General features: G+C 32.6%; 1 protein-coding gene across 1 annotated transcript in view; it reads right to left on the bottom strand.

The window, feature by feature from the left end:
- Positions 1-460: 460 nt before the first annotated feature.
- LOC140059041 (sarcospan-like) overlaps positions 461-23,697 on the bottom strand; it is a 29,934-nt gene continuing 6,697 nt past the window's right edge. Inside the window, exons 2-4 of the mRNA XM_072104857.1 lie at positions 20,606-21,072; positions 7,440-7,526; positions 461-5,989 (exon numbers count right to left, since the gene is read on the bottom strand). Coding sequence (XP_071960958.1) covers positions 5,486-5,989; positions 7,440-7,526; positions 20,606-21,022 — 1,008 coding nt within the window. The 5' untranslated portion in view covers positions 21,023-21,072 and the 3' untranslated portion in view covers positions 461-5,485. The remainder of the gene's footprint in view (positions 5,990-7,439; positions 7,527-20,605; positions 21,073-23,697) is intronic.

Here is a 23,697-nt window from a genome sequence, read left to right as displayed (position 1 = left end):
ATTGCATGTATGTGAGTGTTACACATGGCTGCGTGTCAAAGTTCATTGCAGAAATCAATACCAAATTTCGAAAGGTCTATTATAATACTGTATAATAATTCATGAAATTATGGTGACAATCAAGGGTCATAAAATAACGTGTATTTAATCGTAAAATTACATACGACTACGTAGCACAGATGTTGACACGCGCGCGTATAAACGTCATATCATAAGGTGTACGCGCGCGTATAAACATCATATCGTCAGGTGTACGCGCGCGTATATACGTCATACCGTCATGTGTACGTCAAATACTCATCTTGGCGGTGTCCATTACAGAATATTACTGTATAAACGCCACCACATACGCTCGCGCACTCTCCACCGATTTTAATTTGTGCGAGAAATAATTTGCCTAGTGGAAGACAAGCTTTAACAAGACACAATCAATTAAAAAATAGTTTTATTTTCATGTCATTTAAATTTTATTCGGTTGAAATAGAAATAAAACTAGAGGCCTAAAATTAGATCAATAGTTATTTACCCTTATATTTTGGTATAAACATAATTGTGCAAAAGGAGAGAAAAAAATAGACAGAATTGGGATGGAAGAACGGAGGAATAAATAAACGATGAAGAGGGTGTACGAAATGTATGAACAGGATAAAAAAAAAGAAGGAGGAGGGGGGGGGGGGAGGCGGGTTGGAGAAAAAGTGTAACTAGGATAGTGGTGAGATTGTAGGATGGAGGGGAAATATTTACTGTCACTAAAACAAAAAAGTATATAACACTGTTGCATTATAAACACTGCAATTTTACAAGTAGTAATTTGTTAAATCATTGCACAGTAAGAAGAGTAAGACCATAAAACTGGTTAAATACTGTAGTCATTTCACTCACAACACAAATAGTAGAAATAATGAAGATTTATGTAAATTTACATTAATGATACTTTTGACTTTTGCTATACATAATATACAGATAGTTATTTTTATGTACCTTTATGTTGGTATGTTAAAGGATACCTCCGGTTATAAAATTCCTACTGTTTAAATTAAAAAATATAACCTTTTAAACAAAATTGATAATAACTCTATACTTATTTCACCTTGTTCCCTCACTTCTTCTTTAAATGGCTTAAATTAACTATGCCTTTTTGTGCCTAATGATGATGAAAATAAGTAGGATTATTATCAATGTTGTTGCATAGGTTATATATTTTGTAGTAAACACTAGGAATACCCCGGAGTCACCCTTTAAAGTTATTTTTCAATAGAGTTGTCCTCTAATAAAAAAATTTTTTTACCGCACATTACATTATAACTTTAAATAAAACAATACAATTTTGTATAGGATTCCATACATTTTAATGATTATATTATTTTAATTTGTATTTGTAATTAAAATTGCACCATTTAAAAATTGTTCAACCACCATAAATACCAAACATTTAAAAGATATCATATTTTTAATTCTCAATATAATACTGTAGGTATAGGAGTCAACATATTACTAATATATCTACAATGTTCTCCCAATATCAATTCTGAAAAAAAAGTGTAGTACTGCATTATTTATATACTATAAGCAGTGGCGTAACGGCTGAGCGCTCACTGGCTAAACCAAGGAGCTTATTGGTGCTCCGGAGGAAAAAACAGTCATTATAATCCGAAAAGCCTACAAACGCCACTGACTATAGGATATATTCTAATCTACTAATACAAAAAGTACAATAATATTGTACATTGTCTATCCAATTGACAAATATAGCCTTTGATTGCGCTTGGTCTTTGATGGCTAAGCTTTACCTACCACTACTAAGATAACTGTTTCGTTAAAATGTATAATTTTATTACACCATTTTAATAAGGGTTGGAGTCAATTTATACCAGCAAATGTTGCTGGAAAAACCTGCTTTGGGAGAACACTGCGGTCTGTATTTGTTTAAGGTATAATAAATTAATTTCATTCTTGCATATTCAATGGTTTAAAAAAAAACACATTTAGCTTTTTGATCTGAAGCAAAGACTAAATTCTATAACATTATTTAAAACAAAGTTCAATATGTTGTACAATGCTTGTGTTCAAATTGACAAGAAGGATAGATTTGTGTTGTTTCAGTAAGCAGTACACCTAATATGTGTGTGCGTCCAAATAAAACCATTTGAGGTTGACGGCTGGTATAGCTCATAGTTTTTTATATTAAGATACTTTTTTATTCATTTAATAATCTACAAATGTAGAAATTTGAACAATTTGAAGAGATCATTTAAATTAAATAATTTGTATATAAATTACATTGAATAAATATTATGATTTTAATTATTTTAATGGTTAAGTTTATAAAATCATTAGGTTAATTACATGCACATTTAATAATTAGAAATAGTTGTTCATCAACTGGACTAGAGTTTCAAGGTTTTCTTACAGTTAACAATAGTACATTCCGATAGATAATTATAAAGGCACATCAAACTGTTAATGCCATAATTTTTAATATTTAATTACATTTTAAATTGTAAATTTTTGGATGAAACTTTGAAATAAATTGTAGTTGCAATGATTTTACAGCTATTGCAGAGTTTTAAAAGTTTACTTGCTGCTTGGTTAAGGGCAAGGGAAAGGATGGTCGATGAGTGGGATTGGGTGGGGGATTGGATGGTGGGTGTTAGGGTTAAGGGGTATTTTGATGAGTTGGCGGATGGGGTGGTTTCATGGGTTGGGGGATAAGTGATTGTGTCATTCACTCTTTTTCGTTATAAAGACCAAATTAATTAGGAATCACATGAAAACTATATACTACTATGAGAAAGTATGAAAGTATTTTATGAGCCTTTTATTGCAATAAACAGTGTGCTTGTTATAATAATAAATACTAATATAATTGCATAAATAGGTAAAAAAATAAACAAACATGAGTTTACTGCAGTAACTGCAGTAGAATAATTTCACATGGTCCCTTATGAAAAAACTGCTATATCATCAGGGAAAAATTTCAACTTAAAAATTTGTAAAGCAATATTGCTAATCAAACAGGATGTTGAGTTGAGAAACATAGTTTTTAATACACAATTTCAGAAATGTTTAGCAATAAGTTTGTTTTGTATAGCTTTTTGCTGTGCTACACTGGCGAAACATTACGGTAACACTGCAGTACAAAAACTGGTCATATAAATTATTACTTACTTAATAATAATATATTAAACTAACAGTATATTATTTAAATCAGTTAATATATTTTTTATTTAGTTGTGATATACTATTAGGTGGAAAGGTACACTGTTGTAATGAAAATGCATGCTGAAAAAGCTTACTAACATATTATTCATAAAAAAAAACATTAGAAAAAGATAGATTAAACCCACACATTATATAAATACAACTATCCATCACGATTACTATTTGAATATATTATGAATCACCTTAAAAATGAACTCTGCACGCTATGGAATTTTTACAAAAATGAATAAATGACATTAGCATATTTTAGAATCAGTAATAGCTGGATATATTATTTTTCACCAACAAAATGGATAGTATATGCATAATTATGAAATATAATACGAAAATGTTGTTTTATAGCATAAAAATGGAGCAACCAAACCAAAAAATGTAGACAATATTGGATAGTATTCATATTTTCATATATCAAGATGAAGCATAAATTTAAATCAGCATATATTTTTCGAACAGGTAAAATTTTAAGCAAAGAGAGAAACCCAGTAATTATAATTATGAGCTGGAAAGTCCAATGTGACTGGTCAGTTTAATCAGGGAGGTATGATATAATAACCTCCCTGGTTAAACCATAACTTTACAGCAACAACACAAAATCACTTTTGATTTTTATGGGATTTTTCTTTTGCTTGTAAACGTAAAATGAATTGGAAAATTAATAATAAGATTCCAATAAACTAAATTAATAACTTCTGTTTTTAAATATATATTTTAATAATAATAATAATAATAATGATGGCATACTTTTTTGTATTGCTGACTTTTGCTAAATAATTCTGATTTGGTTTTAAAACCATACTGTATGTCACATTCCAAACCATGTATACGTGTTCCAGTAGCACAATTTTCTTAAGAAACTTCACCATTATCTCTAACCATGGAGGTATACACTAACATTTCAGCAGAAAATGGAGGTGTACAATATTATTTTAATAATAGGGATAGTTTAACCAACTAAAAAAAATGCGATTGGTGCTTTAGTCTAGTCTATACTGATTGTATGAGAGTTATTTTTGAGTGTTGCATTATAGAATAGACCAAATTCTGTAAATTAACTATTTTATAGAGTTCATTATTTATGTGCCTATACATGCTAGTTAGTTGCTAATGTTGCTTGTTAGTATACTATTACCAAAAGGTTTGCTAATGGATAAAAAAATGAATTTTCAAATTCCTAGCCCTGCATTTCATCAACATATATTATCTGGAAAGTCAAACTTTGTTTAAAAAACTCTTATTGAATGCTAATATATTTTAATCTACTTTCAACACTCCATTTTAATGAACTCTGATAATGCTTTGCACGGGTCTTTGTAATATCACAGAGAGAAAGCAACTCTGATAACACTTTGCACGGGTTTTTGTAAAGATCACAGAGAAAATGTAACTCTGATAATGTTTTGCACAGGGTTCTGTAAAGATCACAGAGAGAATGTAACTCTGACAACGCTTTGCACAGGGTTCTGTAAAGATCACAGAGAGAATGTAACTCTGACAACGCTTTGCACAGGTGGCTGTAAAGATCACAGAGAGAATGTAACTCTGACAACGGTTTCCACAGGTCTCTGTAAAGATCACAGTAAGTAACTCTGATAACGCTTTGCACAGGGTTCTGTAAAGATCACAGAGAGAATGTAACTCTGACAACGCTTTGCACAGGGTTCTGTAAAGATCACAGAGAGAATGTAACTCTGACAACGGTTTCCACGGGTCTCTGTAAACTGTGATAATGCTTTGCATGGGTCTCTGTCAAGATCACAGTAAATAACTCTGATAACGCTTTGCACTGGTCTCTGTAACGATCACAGAGGGAATGTAACTCTGACAACGCTTTGCACAGGGTTCTGTAAAGATCACAGAGAGAATGTAACTCTGACAACGCTTTGCACAGGGTTCTGTAAAGATCACAGAGAGAATGTAACTCTGATAACTCTTTGCACAGGTTTCTGGAAAGATCACAGTGAGTAGTATGTTTGATCATAATTGACAGATTTCCACAAAACTTCTTCAGTGTTTCGTCAACATTGCAGATTAAAAGAAAGTAGTTCTTTTTATGTGTTCACTTTGTAATTCTCAATTTCGACATGGTTAGTGCAAACTTAAACTATAAGATTGCTACGGCACTTTAGATCAAGGCTGGTTTTATCTTCATTTCTCCCCCTCGAGTACTGTCTCTATCCTCATTCAATCGCGTACAATAGAATAAATTCAATATCTTCTTAGTACTTTTATGAACTCTTGTCTGTTACTTATCAACATTCTTCTGTCATCTCGCGTTCCCCGGCCTCGGCGATGCAGGGTTACTGTTTGTTGGGTTGTTATTATTTGATTCGGACATTAGAAACATTTCATATGGCGGTGACAATCGGTCTGACCATGGATGACTAGGAATGCTGGCGCTGTACGAGTAAAACCGTAATCCTGAATGAAAATCCATATAACGTGATCGCCACATCATAATGACAACTAAAAAACAAGCGAGTCCGCCGATTGCATTAAGCGAACACTGAAATACGAGGTATGTTTTAAGATTCAGAAGGAAATTCCGACAATCAGCAATTTCTTCAAATATGTACGTATGTTTTATTAGATTGTCCTCTCTCCGCGTACAGACACAATCGCGATTCGCAATTACAGTGTTTTGGTCACCGTCGCAAACGTGTTGGTAGTTTTGATGAAGAGAGTCTATAATATTTGCTTGTATTCCACAGAACGCACTGGCAATTGTGTTAATGAAAACGCAACAGAAAGAGAGTCCAAAGCACACGGTCTAAAAAAAAAAATTATTACTAATGTTACTATGATTTTCATGGATGGGGTTTTTGGTTGAACGTATTTAAAAATTAGTAGCATGCTGAACAAAAACGATATATAGATATGAAATATTATTCCAAACATGGTTTGACTTCTTCCAAAAAGATTATGACCAATTTCTTAACTACTGTATAAAAACAGTTTTAAAAGACATGCGGCTCCTAAATTGTTTGGTTGTTGTACAGTGGCACTTTCAGTTGGGTATTGCTTTTTATTCGTGTGGACCTGCCATGGTCCAAATCTAACCTGATACTGAACTTGTTTCCAATATTATATGTAATCAAGTATTATAAATCCAAAGGCAAATTACTGAAATATGGAGATACAAATAAAATATGTGGAAAGAAAATCAAAACAGTAAAAGTAAAACAGCCAGAAAGGAGTGTTGCAAAAACGCTATTCCTTTGTCAGAGCTAATCAAATATTACAAATATATTTTTAAAATATATGTTATAAAGCATATACCAAGTAGTTTGATATGGTAGTTCAGATGAAACCAACAAACATTTTTTGGTAGATGTGGTTCGAATCAACTTTGCAATACAAAATTGTGAAAGCTAAGCTAATTTTAATGTAGCACAATACAAGCATATCAAGTTTATTTCCTAATGCATTTAAAAATGAAAAACTCAATCAAATGTATTAGTTTGGAATGGACAGAGGCATCTTTGGGATATGGAAACAAGATATTTCCATGGCAACCCGCCACACCGTATGATGAATTAGCAATTAGAGTTACATTTTAGATGGTTCTTGGCTGTCAGTGAGTGTTTTTTCTACAGATTATTTACATGACTGATCTTCGATATTTGCAGATAACATTGTTATGTTTGTATGAGCCTTCAAATTAGTTTTGAATAGACAACAACAAGGAGAAAAATCATGGATATAATTTAGGGTCTGTTTCTGCTACAAAACAGTTTATAAATAGATTTTAAAATATAATTTTTATATCAATGGCATTTATGCTAAATTTGTCCCGGTACTCCAAAATTGCTGACGAAAAAACGTGTTCGGGCGGTCAAACGCTTAAAATGATATAATAGTTAATTCAATCAAATGACCGTTATTATTCATTGCAAAAATTGCACAGCGATGACCGGTTAATACAATACCAAAACAATGGGTTGCCAAGATTGCCATGTCCGGTTATTTGAAATTTACACTGTTTCTTCTGCCAAGAAACTGGAGGTAATTTTTTCACACAGTTATTATGGTCCATTGAGGTTGGCAGATAAGTCTGTTATTGTAGAGGTTCCTTTTTTTTTCTTTAATAGCTCTTTCTCAGGAGAGCACAGGCTAAGGTTTATTCAGGTAAGTTAGGAACGAATTATACAAATCCTTAAATATTAAATAAATTAAATTTTGTTGGTTTTTTTTAATTAACATAATTTAACTACACGTACCTTAACAAAAAATGCTCTAGGAGATCCAAAGTAAACCTGGTTTTGAATTGCACTGTAATAAAGTCCAATAATGCCTGCAAACATTAGCTGAAAAATAAAATTTATTTATTATTATTATTAGACAAAAATTTGAAAGCCCATGAAAATGGGCGTTATATCTTTAAAGAAGCCCATGTAGTATTTAAAGAGAGTAAAGATAACATAAGTTTGTACAGCAATTGGTCGATGACGTGTATAATCTCTATAAACACATTATTATGGTTATTGGATAAATGATTATTTCTAGATAAAATGTTTGGTGAAATAGTAAAATGACATACAGTATTCAAAAAGTTTTTTTTTTAATGAATTTGTTTCAGAGGAATAATATTTTTCAAGCGGAAAAAATAGCTTCTGCTTCATTACTCTGAGGATGGTTTCAGACTAATAGAATAGAATTTAAACTCAAAGTTAACCTTTAAGAAAAAATTATTCCTAGATTAAATATGTAACATAATTTATTTTTCAGAGGGACAATATTTTTTAAGCATAATGTGGAAACCCTGAGCTGCTACTTCAACATACTGAGGATGGTTTCAGAATGAATAGAAAAGAATTTCAATCCAGAGTTCACCTTTAAGATATAATTATTTCTAGATTAAATATGTAACATAATTTTTTTTTCAAGCAGAATGTGGATATCCTTGTAGCTTCAACATACTGAGGATGGTTTCAGAATGAATAAGATAGAATTTTAACCCAGAGTTTACCTTTAAGATATAATTATTTCTAGATTAAATATGTAACATAATTTATTTTTCAGAGGGACAATATTTTTCAAGCATAATGTGGAAACCCTGAGCTGCTACTTCAACATACTGAGGATGGTTTCAGAATGAATAGAAAAGAATTTCAATCCAGAGTTCACCTTTAAGATCTAATTATTTCTAGATTAAATGTGTAACATAAATTTTTTTCAAGCAGAATGTGGATATCCTTGTAGCCTCAACATACAGAGGATGGTTTCAGAATGAATAAGATAGAATTTAAACCCAGAGTTTACCTTTAAGATATAATTATTTCTAGATTAAATATGTAACATAATTTTTATTCAGAGGGACAATATTTTTCAAGCAGAATGTGGACACCCTTGAGTTGCTGCACTTCAACATACTGAGGATGGTTTCAGAATGAATAAAATAGAATTTAAACCCGGAGTTCACCTTTAAGAGAAATGGATGAGCGCCTAATAAATTTGATCCACACAAAGTTTAATATACCTATACTATCTCATTACATATTGGAGTGGTAAAGTAGATTACAGCATTGTTATACTATATATTATTATAGAAGGTGAAGGCCAATGTTATAAATATCATATTAAATCATATCAGTATATATAAATAAATATGAAATGGGTGTTTTATTAATAATATATTAAAAATGACGTAGGTTTATTAAATCACCATTCTATTTTTAGTTACAAAGTGTATTTTCTCTTGTTATTTAAAAATATATTATTTATTTATAAGTTTAATAATAAAACATTTCTGCTTTTTTTTTTTAAATTTTAATTCTGATGTAAATATTGTATCATTTTTAATATTAATACATGTATGAAACTGGCTGCTTGTTTTATGTTTATATACCATAATAAATAAATAGTAAGTTTAATTATTATGTCGAATAAACATATATACAATAGAGTACTCCCTTTCACAACCCTTTCTAGTAAATTTGCAACCCTTTTTTAGTAATTCGCAACCCTTTTTTTTAGTAATTCGCAACCCTTTCTAGCAATTCCTAACTTTTTCTAACAATTCGCAACCCTTTCTAGCAATTCGCAACCCTTTCTAGCAAGTCGCAGTCCTTTCTAGTAATTCACAAGCCTTTCTAGTAATTCCCAACCCTTTTTAATAGCAATTCGCAATCCTTTATAGCAATTTTCAACGCTTTCTAGCAATTCCCCACCTTTTCTAGCAATCGCAACCCTTTCTAGCAATTTGCAACCCTTGCTAGCAATCGGAACTCTTTCTGAAATCAAAATACGCATTTAATGTTATATCCTCCTTCTCCATTCATGTGGAATATGTTTTAATAGGATATGTCGTGATCAACGACTCTACCACCTAACTCAATGCTTAATAAATGTGGTATTGATTACCTATCAGATGATCATGTCTTGCTAATCTCTGTTCTTGGGAATATCAACATGGTTACAACAACCAATATAATATAATACTCATCTAAATAGGGTATAAAAATATCAACTACACTCTTGTGATAACATATCGACGACCTTTGACATAATATATAAAGTTGTTTTGCTTTATCAAATTACTATTGCATAAAATAAACGTCACTGATCTGGCACCAGTGAGATGACACTAAAGTGACAGGATACAATTACAATCATTTCAGCTATGGACATCTGGAGATCCATAATACACTTAAAATATAATGTAAAGGCACACTTACACAAGGACGAAAACAATCAACAATAAATAGATAAACATGCATTTTTCTTACATAAAACAGGAGAAAAAAGAGAGGTTTTCCTTCTAGAATTATAGGATAATCATTTATGCTGTCTTTAATGACCATAATATTTTTTCCAACCTAATCAAATGAAGTCATCATTAATAAAACTAATAAAATTGTTTATTGTCACAATATTATTGCTCTTATCAATTATGACGTCATTTGGACGTGTGAAAATATTACTTTTCATCAAAGGACGCATACTGTCGATGGTTATCTATGTTTTTATGTATGAAAAATGCATATGTATCTATTTATTGTCAATCGTTATCGTCCTAGTGTAAATGGGCCTTAAAGCTATAGTACTGTACTTCAATAGTGTGTAACATACTCTACTATTCTTTACAGTTGATACTATACACAGTAGAACCAGGGAGTTCTAATAACAACTCCCTGGTAGAACCCTCCTTTGAGACACCTCTATTAATGGTATAATTCCAAGAAATGAACAACTGGCAATATTATGCCAACCCATATTCAGGGGACACGTCTAAACAATTTTTTTATGAGGGGCGGGGCTTCACAGTAATTTTTTAATAGAAAACATTTAAATGTCATATAGCTGTCAAATTTCTAGCTTGTGTATTATAAAACTACCTTTTATTTCTGATATATAATAATCCCGTTTAAGAAATGAGGCATACAGTACATTCATATTTCATCAACTAAACAACTTGAAATCATCTGTAATTCATATCCCTAGGCTGACCAGCAGATTCCTGCGCTCATCATGTATTACATGAAGTGTTTGTTGGCTACTATACTCAAAGGTCAAAGGTCATCGGATTGATCCTGAAGAATCGCTACATAATCAAGTAAAGTGTCAATGCACATTCAACATGTAATTATCATCCGTAATTACTGCATACAGTAGTCTAGTCCTTTATTGCGTTGTTATTATTACTCAAAAGAGTTGATGGTGGTCATTACAATACAAGGCGATATAAAATTCAGGCAAATTGTACACATACTTTTAAGTGTATGTTGATATTAGAATTTGAATTTGATTCGATAATTATGAGTTAAATATATGTAAGCACAGGTTCATTTGACGTAACATTAAGGGACCGTGTTAAAATTATCCTACTGTAGTAGTGTTTTGTTTACTATTTATCTGTTTATGCAATTTTCTACTAGTTTTTTGGGGTAATTATTGTTCTTTGACAGCTTCATACAGTACCACTTCGACATAAACACAACGCAAGCGTATTGGCCAATGACAAGCGACAGCACGAATAATCAATCGCTTGTGATTGGTCAAATCACTTGCGTTGCATTACGCCCTTGTGTAGAATCACTCTAGTGAGAGCCAAGCATAACAAATGTAGTAGACTTGCCCCAAGTCTGTATTATCTTTTTTTTTTATTTATTTGTTTTTATTTCAACCGCGATTTTTGTCTGAAAATACAGACTTGTGAAACACGTATAGAAATCGATTTGCAGACCGCAAACATACGATAAGAATGACGTAGGTTATCATACCGTATTTGGCTATATGGGGCGGGCGGTATGTAAATATGGATTTCGAATCAACCAATGATCATTTTGTTTCAAAATGAAAGAGATCGAGTACGTAGGCCTACCAGTGCTTAATGTACGATCGAGACTGTTGAAATATAAAATAGTAATGCCAAGTTGTTTTGTTTATTAATTGTTTAGTCCTTGGCTAGGCCTCTTTCGTAGGTCCTACTCAACTCGCACGTATGACCTGCCAAATAAAACGCCAATGAAGTAGGCCTACATACATATCCATACCACCACCACACAGAACAGGACAGGGTCTCGGTGGGAATTAAATCAAAATTATATCCGCGTAATAAATGATCCATTCAATGTTTGATTTGCGGAGAAGCTATAGCCTATCATATATCAAGACGAGTTTTCATGTTTCAAAGATCCCATCAAATGTTTACCCGACTACTAGGCATATAAAATAATTTCTAGCCTTCAGAACTTTCATAATGTACCCAAGTACACATTGTCTAAACGTAACATAGCGCATGCGCATCATCTTAGTTGTTGAGTCTTTGAAATTCTGAAATATGAATATTTACACATTGTACGAGTGAGTAGCCAATCGCATGCAGCTGAAACTAGTCAACCGGATAATCGTATGCACCAAGAATTCTTGGTGTCAAACCACGTGACTTGTGCGTGTTTCCCCAGACGGAGTATCCAAAATCAAGTAGTATACGTATGAAACGCCATCTGTGCCAAAATATTTATCTTTTAACTAATATTAAGACAAAACTCCGTCTGGAACCCAGACTACAAATGTAGCTACTGCAGACTTTAAACTTCAGTAAAGAATAATTTTCATATGATCCCCAAAAGGTCAACAAAAAGATAAATATTTTCATGTTATATGGATTTTTGTCAATATTTTGATATTTGATTCCTGCCTCACTTTACATCAATCTTAAATTAATCAATCAACAAATCATGTTCTATCAATCCATCAATATTGTACTAACACAAATAGTTAGCTATGCTAAAGAATTTCGTTCAATACCTAGTTGCCTTTATAATTGAGTAACCCATCAATCAATACACTGTAATGAAACAATAATGAACTATCATCATACCTCTGATAATGCTACTTTACTAATACTAATAAACAGTGTGTCATACTGCCTGGGGAATCTATAAATAGCTTTGGCCTTGCGCCTGCATTCTAAAGTTACCGTAACTTCAGTAATTACACCGCATATGACCTACACATTTTCTCTTATTTACGTCGCCAAGCATTTGTGAAATGCGCATAGTAAACACTAATTAACCACCGTAATTAATTTATTAGGTGACCTGGTGCAGGAATCTATCTCAGGAGTATTCATAAAATGTTGTTTTTTACATACAGTTCTAATACTATCAATACTAACAGTATACTTCAACATAACATAACATGACAAAGTTTCAACCCAACCACGCTGTCCAAAACCCCAGGTAAGTACGGTACGCCAATCGCGTACAATACTGAAGCAATAGGCATATAATAATAAATCATCATAAATTGTATTTCTAGATAGTTTAAAACCAAATACAAAGGTACTATTATAAGTTAATGTAAAAGAAAGTAGTATAAAATGTATACTTTTATTTTATATATTAAAAAAAATGACAGCAAAAAATCTTGATGTTCCAAAGTGCCTAGTAGTTTTATATTGTAAGCTAATGTTTACAACAAATGCATCATAGGTGTTGTTATGGGTTAAGACTAAAATTGGTCTCAATTTACCAAACTTAAGCCCAATTTACACAGACGAGCGGTAATGGTAAAAAACTAAGCGTAGCTTGTTCCCCATAGAATCTATATCTATCTGTCCGTCTGCTCCGTTGTGTGTAAATGGTCATAATGACTAACATGCTGTAGATTCTATATTTCACTTTCGTATCTAAAGCCCTCCCTCTGGAGAGCACGGGCTATTGTCGGTTTATACAGGTAAGGTAGGCACGATAAATAGACTCTATATTTTTATTACCGTTACCGCTTGTATGTGTAAATTGGCCTTTAGGATAGGGAGATCCAGTGGCCGTATTCACCATTCACACTTAGGCTAAGAGAAGAGAAACAATTACCCTTTAAAATTTAACAAATTTCCTATCAAAAAGTGAATACAATAAAAGGGAAGCACTTAATATTTAAGAGAAATATCTCACTTAAAGTTTGATTGTTGAATAAGGCCACAGGGAGTTGCTCTTGTGGTGCACTCTCCCCTTATTTGAGAGTTAGACTGTGCAGTATTTATATTTTTAGTGCTCCCCCATTTTTAAAATTTCCTGGATCCACCCCTACACTTTGCAATGTCCAACAAATGGACATAACATTTGAGCTGATGTCAAAGTGGGTGTGCAGTGTGCATTCTATTTTAGTCTTAATAATTCACTCAATTTTTAGCTACTCTGTAATAATTAGCAGCCACCCAATGTTATATGAGTCTCTACATAGTCTAGTGCCATACGTTTCTTCCCATCCTTTGTATACACTATTTTTAGCTACATCCTGGTTGAACAGTAATTATACAAGTTTACTACAAATATTTGTCACAGAAAAAACATTATGCTATCATCAATTATAATAAAAAGGTTTCAGTAAAAATTGATTAACGAGAAATGGCAATTTGACAGAAGAGCATATTGTCTGGATTGATTGATGATTGTTATTAATTACCTAAATATAGTTTGCTAATTTAAAAAAGGTTGATAAATACAATGTATACTGTTGAAAGGATATATTATGCTAAATACTGTTGTATATCCTTGTTCATTTTCTGACATTGTTAAATGGACAAATAAATAATGAAAGAGGGGATACTTGGAAAAAGGGTATAGTGTACTTCTTGGAACATTTATTTTTAAAAAAGCAAGATTATAAGTTAATGTGCCAGCAAAGTACTTTTTTTTTAAACTGCAATAATGTCTTCAATTCGTATTCGATTGGGAACTTTCGTAGTCAACATAAAGATTCGTTGAGTGATTTTTGTATTCGAATGGTAAATTGTTATTAACGGATTGTGCTCAACAGAAAATCATTCGAATAGAAAACATTAACAACGCAGGCTTTTTCGTTGACAATAACGCTCAAAATACTCCGTTAAATTCTGTAGGTACTCAACGGGAAAACTATACTCAATGGGAAGTTCCAATCGAATACACCAAGCAATTGTAGAATTAAACAGGCATACTCTGTAGGAGGGTTTCTTTTCTGCGAGTTGCGAGTCGGAAAAAGCGAGTTGCAAGTCGGAAAATGCGAGTTGCGAGTTGGAAAGTGTGAGTTGCGATTCGGAAAGTGCGACTTGCGAGTCGGAAAATGCGAGTTGCGAGTCAGAAAATGCGAGTTGCGGGTCGGAAAATGCGAATTGAAGTAACACTCACTCTGTAGGCAGTAATAAACAATGTGCAGGAACTAAATAAATATCGTACAACTTTAAATGGAAACAAAATTTAGTTACTGTACTGCAGTAGACTGCAGCATCATTTTTACATGATCCTTCAGTGGATTTTATCACAGAACTCAGAGTGTGGTGCACTGCAGTAGGCAAAACTAATATAATTAACATGTTATTTTAAAATGTAATCAACAATTTACAGTTTAATATCATCATTTTGATTTTAACTTTCCGTTAATTTTTAGCGAAGGTGTTCTTGCATGGCATACTGTACTATACAGTAACTTCACCCTTTAATCTATCAAAGTACACCTCAACCATAATTACAGCATAATTACAGTAGACTAAATCAATCCCGACAAGAATTTTCTCTCATGTTGTTAATCTCCTGAAAATAATTACTGAAATTGTGCCACAGTGTCGGCGGCAATGGCTATAAAATTGCAGCCCACAGGAGGTTGCTCGCAGCCGATCAACTAATTGCTATTCGACCCAAAAATGATTTTGATGAATTATCTTAAAGACCCTTGGAGACAATCTTAATAGGAAATTTAATACAAACCAGAAATGGTGTTGGTATATCCCGCTCTTTGAGGAGAATAGGGCATTTGTCCGTTTTTTACTGTATCAAGGTAAGCTACAGTAGGCACGAAATTAACATAAAGAAAATTACACAAACCAGAAATGGAATTAGTAGTACCATTATGGAGAGGGGTGTTCAATGAATTTTCTACTTTTCGAGTACATCTCGCTCTTTGAGGAGAATAGGGCATTTGTCGGTTTTATCCAGGTAAGCTAGGCACGAATAGACATAAAGAAATTACACAAACCAGAAATGGTGTTGGTAGTACCATTTATGGAGAGGGGTAAGCTAGGCACGAAATACACATAAAGATATGAACCCTGCCCAAATTATTTTACTGCAGTAACTACCTGTACAATATGTTTGTCTTTAATAACTTGTATGGATATCAAATGTTTGTAACTATTGAAAATTCTGTAGATATCCTACGGAAATATTATACAGTAGCAGCAGAAAATCATTGCAAGCATTTTAAATTTAATTTTAATGCAAAAATGGTAATCTATTATGCGTGCTGTGCATATTGCACACACAATAAAAGGAAATTGTGATATACAGTATTGGCTAGATGAAAACGATAGATTGCAACCCTATTATAATATTAAAATAAACTACACTGTGCTGTTGTCCATGTTGCAAATTAAATGTATTGTACTATATATACACACAGTAATAATCTGTATTTTGATATTTATTGGATAATCATTTGTACATCAAGTTGGAATACTAGCACTGGTAACAACGACTAATGGGCTAGTGGAAATAATAATCATATATTTTAGGCTTTATAATTAAATAAAGCTCTCAAAAATACATAATACTGTACGTTCATTTTCATCTAACACATTATACATACCAGTACTTTTAAATTAATTATTCTTCTCTATTTACTTATTATTAACATACAGTTTGATAGTGTTATTATAAATTTCTTCATATTGACATTACATTACTGATGGGTTTTGATGAATTAAATAGAGGTTACTGTGTGTTGATATTAATTACATAAGTGCTATACTATCCGGTTAATTGGATAAAACATGGACTGCTCCCATAATGTTGCAGCTAGTAATCAGTTTAGTTGTGTCAGCACTGTAGTCACCAGTATGGTTGGTACTACTACTAATATTTTTTTTATCTTTATTCGAATTCAAAAACAATATAACATTAAAACAGTACAGGAATGAATTCATGGTAGCACAAAAAAAGTAACCAATGGTCAAACTTACAGTATTTCCATTGTGGCCCTACTGTATAGGTTTTTTCTTACAGGTCTTTGACAACCCTATGGGTTGCACAGGGGAATTTTCCCCTTTCTTGCGAGAACTGCAACTCTTTATTTCTTGTGACTACATCACTGTGTGTTGGACCTTATCATGTACTTTACACCTTGGTGGAGATGTGGATATCTTAATTGAATTGAAATATTATATTTATACTGGGCGACCTCTTCAATCGACTGGTCTTCCAGAGGGCCCAGTTATGGCTGTGATGTACTAATACACCGGCGTAACCCCCTACTCTTCTCGAAAGATGTACTAGGTTATATTAAGTGCACATGAGGAATTAAAGAGCGGTACCGCTTAAGCTAAGATTGTAATATGTATAGGCTGTGCATTCAGACACCCAATGTCATATCATTAATACTGTACCGTACCTCTTTACAATTTGTCAATGTCAGCAAATATTTGCTAGCCTATTAGCTGGTATGGGTAAAAGCCAACATAATGACTGACACTATTTGCTTGCCCGAATTGTGTCAATACACACATTTCATTCAATTAAAAGTGGTTAATTAACAGAGCCACATTTGCTTATGCTGGTACTAATGGCAACATAGAATAAACATAACTAGAATTATTATATTGAATAAACCTCTGCCTGCACTTTATGCAACAAAAATATGTGATGTGCCCATATATGGACAATGGACATGATGATGTCATATCACTACCATATTTGGGTAATTACTAACCATATTTGGGCACATCACACTGGTTTTGTAAAACTAGTTTTAGTGTTATCTTTGTCGTTTTAGACAAACATTAAATGATTTAATATTAAATTCTACTAGTTTTTTGTACTAAATTGTACTGTAGGCCCACTGTGTTGGACTGACTAACTGCAGTGGTTCAAATATATAATAATAATATAATAATATTAATAACTGTAGGTTAGTATATTAACTGCAGTGGTTCACATATTAATAACTGCAGGTTTAGTATATTAACTGCAGTGGTTCACATATTAATAACTGTAGGTTAGTATACTAACTGCAGTGGTTCACATATTAATAACTGCAGGTTAGTATACTAACTGCAGTGGTTCACATATTAATAACTGCAGGTTTAGTATACTAACTGCAGTGGTTCACATATTAATAACTGCAGGTTATTATATTAATTGTATCATCACGCTTCATATAACTGTAATATTTTCATTTAGCGTTTGTCCTTGATCCTAAGGGGCTTTATGTCAACACGTCAATGTACAATTATGAGATGAAATCGTCGATCTTGAACAAGCATAATCAATAAACCAAAATACATTATCAGAAACAAGGCTATTTAATAACAACTGTACATTATACAGTAACTTAAATTTCCTATATAAATCAATATATACAACTCTACCAATACCAAACACCTTTGGGCTTGGTTTTTTCGGAAAGTCTAGTATTTGGAATGTGTTTTTAATAGTATAAATGAATTTGGGTGTTGGGAGAGTTTCCGGTTTTCACGGAGTCCTTTATTGTGATAGTTGACTAGAGTAATGTATGGTACAAAGTGTACAATGGTCTACAGAGCAAATCCAGACCAGAATTTAGAAATACACTACAAGAAGATTGAAATCTAAATGAGGGAGAAAGACTAAATGTTGGTTAAATATCCAGGTATGTTTTGCAAAAAAAAACCAGTTTGTGATCCCAAGAATTTATTTAAAACTAACCTACTGTGTGTCAATCTAGAGTATTATACTGTAGCGTTAAGTCTGCAATTTTTCACAATGATATGATTTTGATATTTTATAAATTTGTTTTCTAATTAACCATTTTGACTTTCTTTTGCTATAGACCATGTGAATTTTAAATCAAATCAATGTGTTTTTTTAAATTGTACAATATACTGTTTTATTACGTTTCTCCTATTAAGGGAAGGTTTTTTTTATTTTTTTTTTATTTTATGTCTTTAGGCAATGTGGCCAAGGATTACCAATAGTGAATTAATCACTGTCCTATCAGATAGGTGGTAATCCCCCTGATACAGGGGCTATTGTGTGAACCAGTTCACCGGGGTAACCCCCTACTCTTTTTCGAATAATGAACTGGGTTTCTTTAAAGTACACACAGGTTATAACTGTGTACACTGGACCTACGGTTTATAGTCCTTATCCGAGAAGACTTGTTCCACCACCAGAACTAGGAGCGAGTCGGCCTCGAACCCTTGCCGATGTTGTTGTTGGCTCTTTAGGTACGGTAAACGGCGCCCCTGCCTTAACCGCTCGGCCATATGACTCACTCAGTGAATAAGTTTGACTTAAATTGAATTTGAATTGTATCACCACATATCGTTTATTGAATCTATCCAGATAGAAGATCTAGAGATAAATAATAATAAAACAATAAGGAGCCAGGGAACGTTGTCACCGGTATAGCATGTAGCCAAATACTACAGTACACTTGATTGCTAGGAAGCATTATCACAGTGCAGCAAAAAATGCACTACAAAACTACTGTATGTCAGGGAATAGTATAGCTAGCCAAATGCTACATCTTGCTAAGATGCATATTCACCAAAGTATAGCAAAAAATGCACTACAAAACTATGTTTTCCTTTTCCATGTTCTACTCAAAATTCATATTGAACCAAATTTCCTGGATAGTACTAAATTTAAATAGTACAACAAAAAATGCTTAAAGACCCCTTCCCTGCAATTTTGGACGTTTTTTGGAAAATAATACATATATATCACTTTAAAAACATTAAACCATGTCATTCCTTGTCTTAAATGTACGTTTTATGGTAAATTATGACAAAAAGTGAGAAACAATGCTCTACCTAAGTAGCTCGCGGCGATCGACCTCTCGTGGACGGTCTTAGGCCTAGCCTAGCTAGGCTTAGTTTTGTAGGCCTAGCTGGTAAACATCGGTAACGTACGAACATCGTACGCGAGCTATATACCTAGCCTGACGTTGTATAGTTGCTGCATTAATTGTCTTTCTATTTTTGCCAGACTCCGTTGATACAAATTGGGGAAAACCCGGTATTTTCGCTGAAAGGTTAGGAGTCTTCCATTTGTTTTGGCCTCACGATCGATCGATCGAAAAGTGGGCGAATTACAGGTGAAAAACAAAAATATCAATCCGCGCGCAATGCATTTTGGGATTTATAGCGGGCCGCTATAATTATTAGAATCGACTTATTTTTCACATTTTTAACCGTTTAAAGACGAAAAAAGTTATCGCAATAGGACCATATAGTATTATTTTTACATTAAATATAGTTTGTGATCTTAAATTAGATCTAAAAAACGTAGGGAATGGGGCTTTAACATTTCTATTTCATGCTGCAATAGTGTTGAGTATTACTATTAACTATCTACAGTAGCATAAACGTCTACAAACATTTTCAAAAACAGATTATTACAATTACCTGTAGATTGTTAAATTTACAAACACACCTCTACACAAAGCCAAAATAATTGAGCCAACTACTCTTTAATTACCTATAAACTATATCTACATACACAAATCAATATCAGTGATTGACCTCAAGAAAATTATATTGTATGAATGTAAATATACAAATCAAAAGTTACTTAGCCAACGTCGTTACATAAGTACGCGTCAACTTCCAAGGATTGAGTTGATTATAAATGCCATTTCTGAGTATAATCTTCCGTTAAAATACATGATAATGTTTTTTGAAAACTCAATTTCATAATCACATAAAAAGTCATTTTATTTGATTAAAATTGTTAATAAAGGTGGTCGCCAACATGATTGGTCTACGGACGATACCACTTATTAGAGGGAAGTTCAACGATTTCAAAAATTTCAGAGGGAAAGTTAAGGGGAATGTTGGTTTATCCAGGTAATGGTTTACTTTTATAGATTACAAACATCACATTTTTACTTAGTTACGGTACATCTTTTTATGAAATACTGTACTTACCAGGACTCCAGCCCAATAAGGTGCATCTCTGTGTTTTATAGAGGGCGTCATTAGCAACATCACAATTCCAAAAGTCGTAATTATAAATCCTAATAGAATCTGAAGAGTCACAATACAAACAGGAAGCGTGCAACAACGTAGGTCGTATTTTTTGTCCGTCCCTGACGAAGTTGAAGTTCTTTTTAAAGGCTCATGCATTTGATGTGCACTGCTTGACGTTGAGCAGTTGGTTTGAGGTGGTGGCGGTGTTGTCTCCGTTGGAGCAGGCATCAAAGGATTCGTTGTAACTTCCGGGGAAAATCGTAACTCCGGAGAACTGGAACTCCGGGAACTTTTGGATAAGTGCGGAAGCGACAACGGTCCTGTTGACCGTGAACTGTTCGACTCATTGCAGTCAGGTGCAACTTTGTCATACATATTTAAAAGTTTATATTTCAATTCCCAAGCGTTGGCTATTTCAACATTATCTGTAAAGTAAAGAGAAATCTGTGAGTTTCACAACAGATTTGTATTCCATATATTAAATGCACTTCATACTATACTGTACATACAAAGCGCAGTGGACTATGATATCACATATAAGAAATTTAATCACCCATAGTGTTCCCTTCGTGTGGAACTTTTGTCAAAACGGCACTCATTTTTCTCTCCACAACAGGGCCTGAGATACAGTAGACTCCAGGGTAACCCCTACTTTTGTGAAGGATGCACTGGGTTCTTTAAAGTGCTCACAAGCCAGATGTGTACACTGGATCTCTAGTTTTAAGTCCTTATCCAAGAATTGTTCTACCACCAGAACTACAGTATGGTCGAGGAGAGATTGAACCTGTGCCCTTTGTATAAATGAGACCATTGTTTGACTATGATTATGGCAAGCCAACACACTGTTCAATTCAGTAGAAAGAATTTGAGATCCTTGTAATCAAGAAATAACAAATAATTTTTTTCTAAAATATTGTACTACAGGATTTCACATTGATTAATTCCTACAGTCGGCTTTCATTAAATGAATTTATCATCAAACAAGCAATCAACAAAAACCAGATAAAAAAAAACACATTTCTAAATTGATCTCTATTTAAAATTTATCCCTACTGTAAATGTTTTTAATTTAGACAATTTACAGTACAGCTAAAGCAAAAGAGAACAAAAGAATCATCATGAAAATACAATTTTAGACCATGAAATTAAAACACTGTAGTCACAGATGTGAATTGCAAATTAACCAATTCATCGACTTGTGATCGACGACTATTAACATATGGGACACGCCATTAACGTCAACATTGAAACAATCCACCGGATTTTTTCTGACAGTTTTTCGCATACAGCCGCAGGACAACGTCATTTGCATATATTAACTCATTCTCGATATCTAAATTTTCATTCAAATGAATATTTTAATAACATTACTTGAAAGAACTTTAATTTAAATGGAAAGAAAACCTACTATAAATGCTAAGGTTCATGGACTGTACCATTAGTGGATAGGGTTGTTCAACAAATCTGTATTTATTTTTATCAATATCATTGAAGACAAAGGCTGTTATTGGTTTATCCAAATAATCCAAATACAGTAAGTCAAAATAATTTGAGAAAATCTTGGGTCGGATTTAAATTTTGTTGGTAAATATAAAATAATTTGTTGAAAATATTAGTAATTTTTTTAAAGCAATGTTCTGTTTTGGTCCAGATATTTTAGAAGAATTACCCAAAATCAAATAAGAACAAAATCTGGGCAACACTATAGGCCTATTTATTTAACAAATTGACAACTTTTTTAGGCCTAATGTATTTACTTGTTTTAGTTCTGGCTATCTGTTCCAAGAAATCTTGAAATCGCATAATTACTGCCTTTAATTTGTTCAGCGAAGGAGAATAATCAAGAAATTCAATAAATTTATTACGGTACTTTAAAACTATTAAACAGACAATTGAGTGCACAAATTATATTTACACTTTGCAATATTTACTTTAATAACAGACAATCAAGTGCTACAAAATATATTTACACTTACAATATTGACATTATAATATTGTTGCATACCAGCTGTATTAAAGCTATGTGTACACAACAAAAAAAGTGCGATGTGCCAAAATACGGTAGTGATATGTCCAAATAGGGTGGTGGTATGACATCATCATGTCCGTATATGGGCACATCACATTAGAGTAGAAAGCAGACAAACTCTATTTCAGCTTTGCCACACGTAACAACAAGCATATTTCGCGGCATAATGACTCAACGTACCAGTGACCTTTATTTTTATTCTTACCATCAATTATGTGATATAACCAATAAAAATGAATACACAACAATAGGCCATATTGACAAGGAGCTGCTGTGTAATTTTATCTGTATTAAAGGTTACTGAACTATTTTGGATGTCAACCGACATTAATTTGATAATATATTCATAATCAATAATTTAATATCTACCACAAACTGACACAAATATTAATATTATTTAACTTTGTTAAGACACACACTCTTTTTCGGAGTATAAATTGTGGTGTGTTGAAGTTACATTGCGGTTTAGCTTGTTCTTTGTTTAAAAACACAAAAAAATACATAGATAATAACCAACTGATTTAATATTACATTCTGAAATATATCGGAGGTAAAATTACCTTCAGATGTATAGTACTTTTAGGGGTTTATCAGAGGTACATCAGATTGAATTGTATCGAGATTTAAGAGTTATTACTGATCACACAAGAAGCCCTATACCATGTGTAAATTGGATAGTTTAGGCTGCATAGAATGGAGTTTCTAAATCTAGTAAAATTATATTTGTTTGAAAAATCATTTGTTTAAAGAACATAAGAAAATTTCTACTTTTCGAGGTATATCTCGCTCTTCAAGGAGAAAGGCTATTGTCGGTTTATCCAGGTAAGCTAGGCACGAAATAGACAATAATATTTTATACGGGGATGTAATTTATTAATATATTTACAAATTAAAAATATTTTATTGCCTTAAATACTTTAAATATCCTGTATTAAATATGCCTGTCAACGTATCGACGACTCGCTCCTAGAATATTTGATTTTTTTTTTACCTCTTATACAAGAAATAGTATTTACAGTAT

Source organism: Antedon mediterranea, chromosome 9, assembly GCF_964355755.1.
Source record: "Antedon mediterranea chromosome 9, ecAntMedi1.1, whole genome shotgun sequence".
Taxonomy (NCBI): Eukaryota; Metazoa; Echinodermata; class Crinoidea; order Comatulida; family Antedonidae; genus Antedon; species Antedon mediterranea.
Note: the sequence above shows the minus strand (reverse complement) of the source record. Positions and strands in the feature narration are given on the sequence as shown.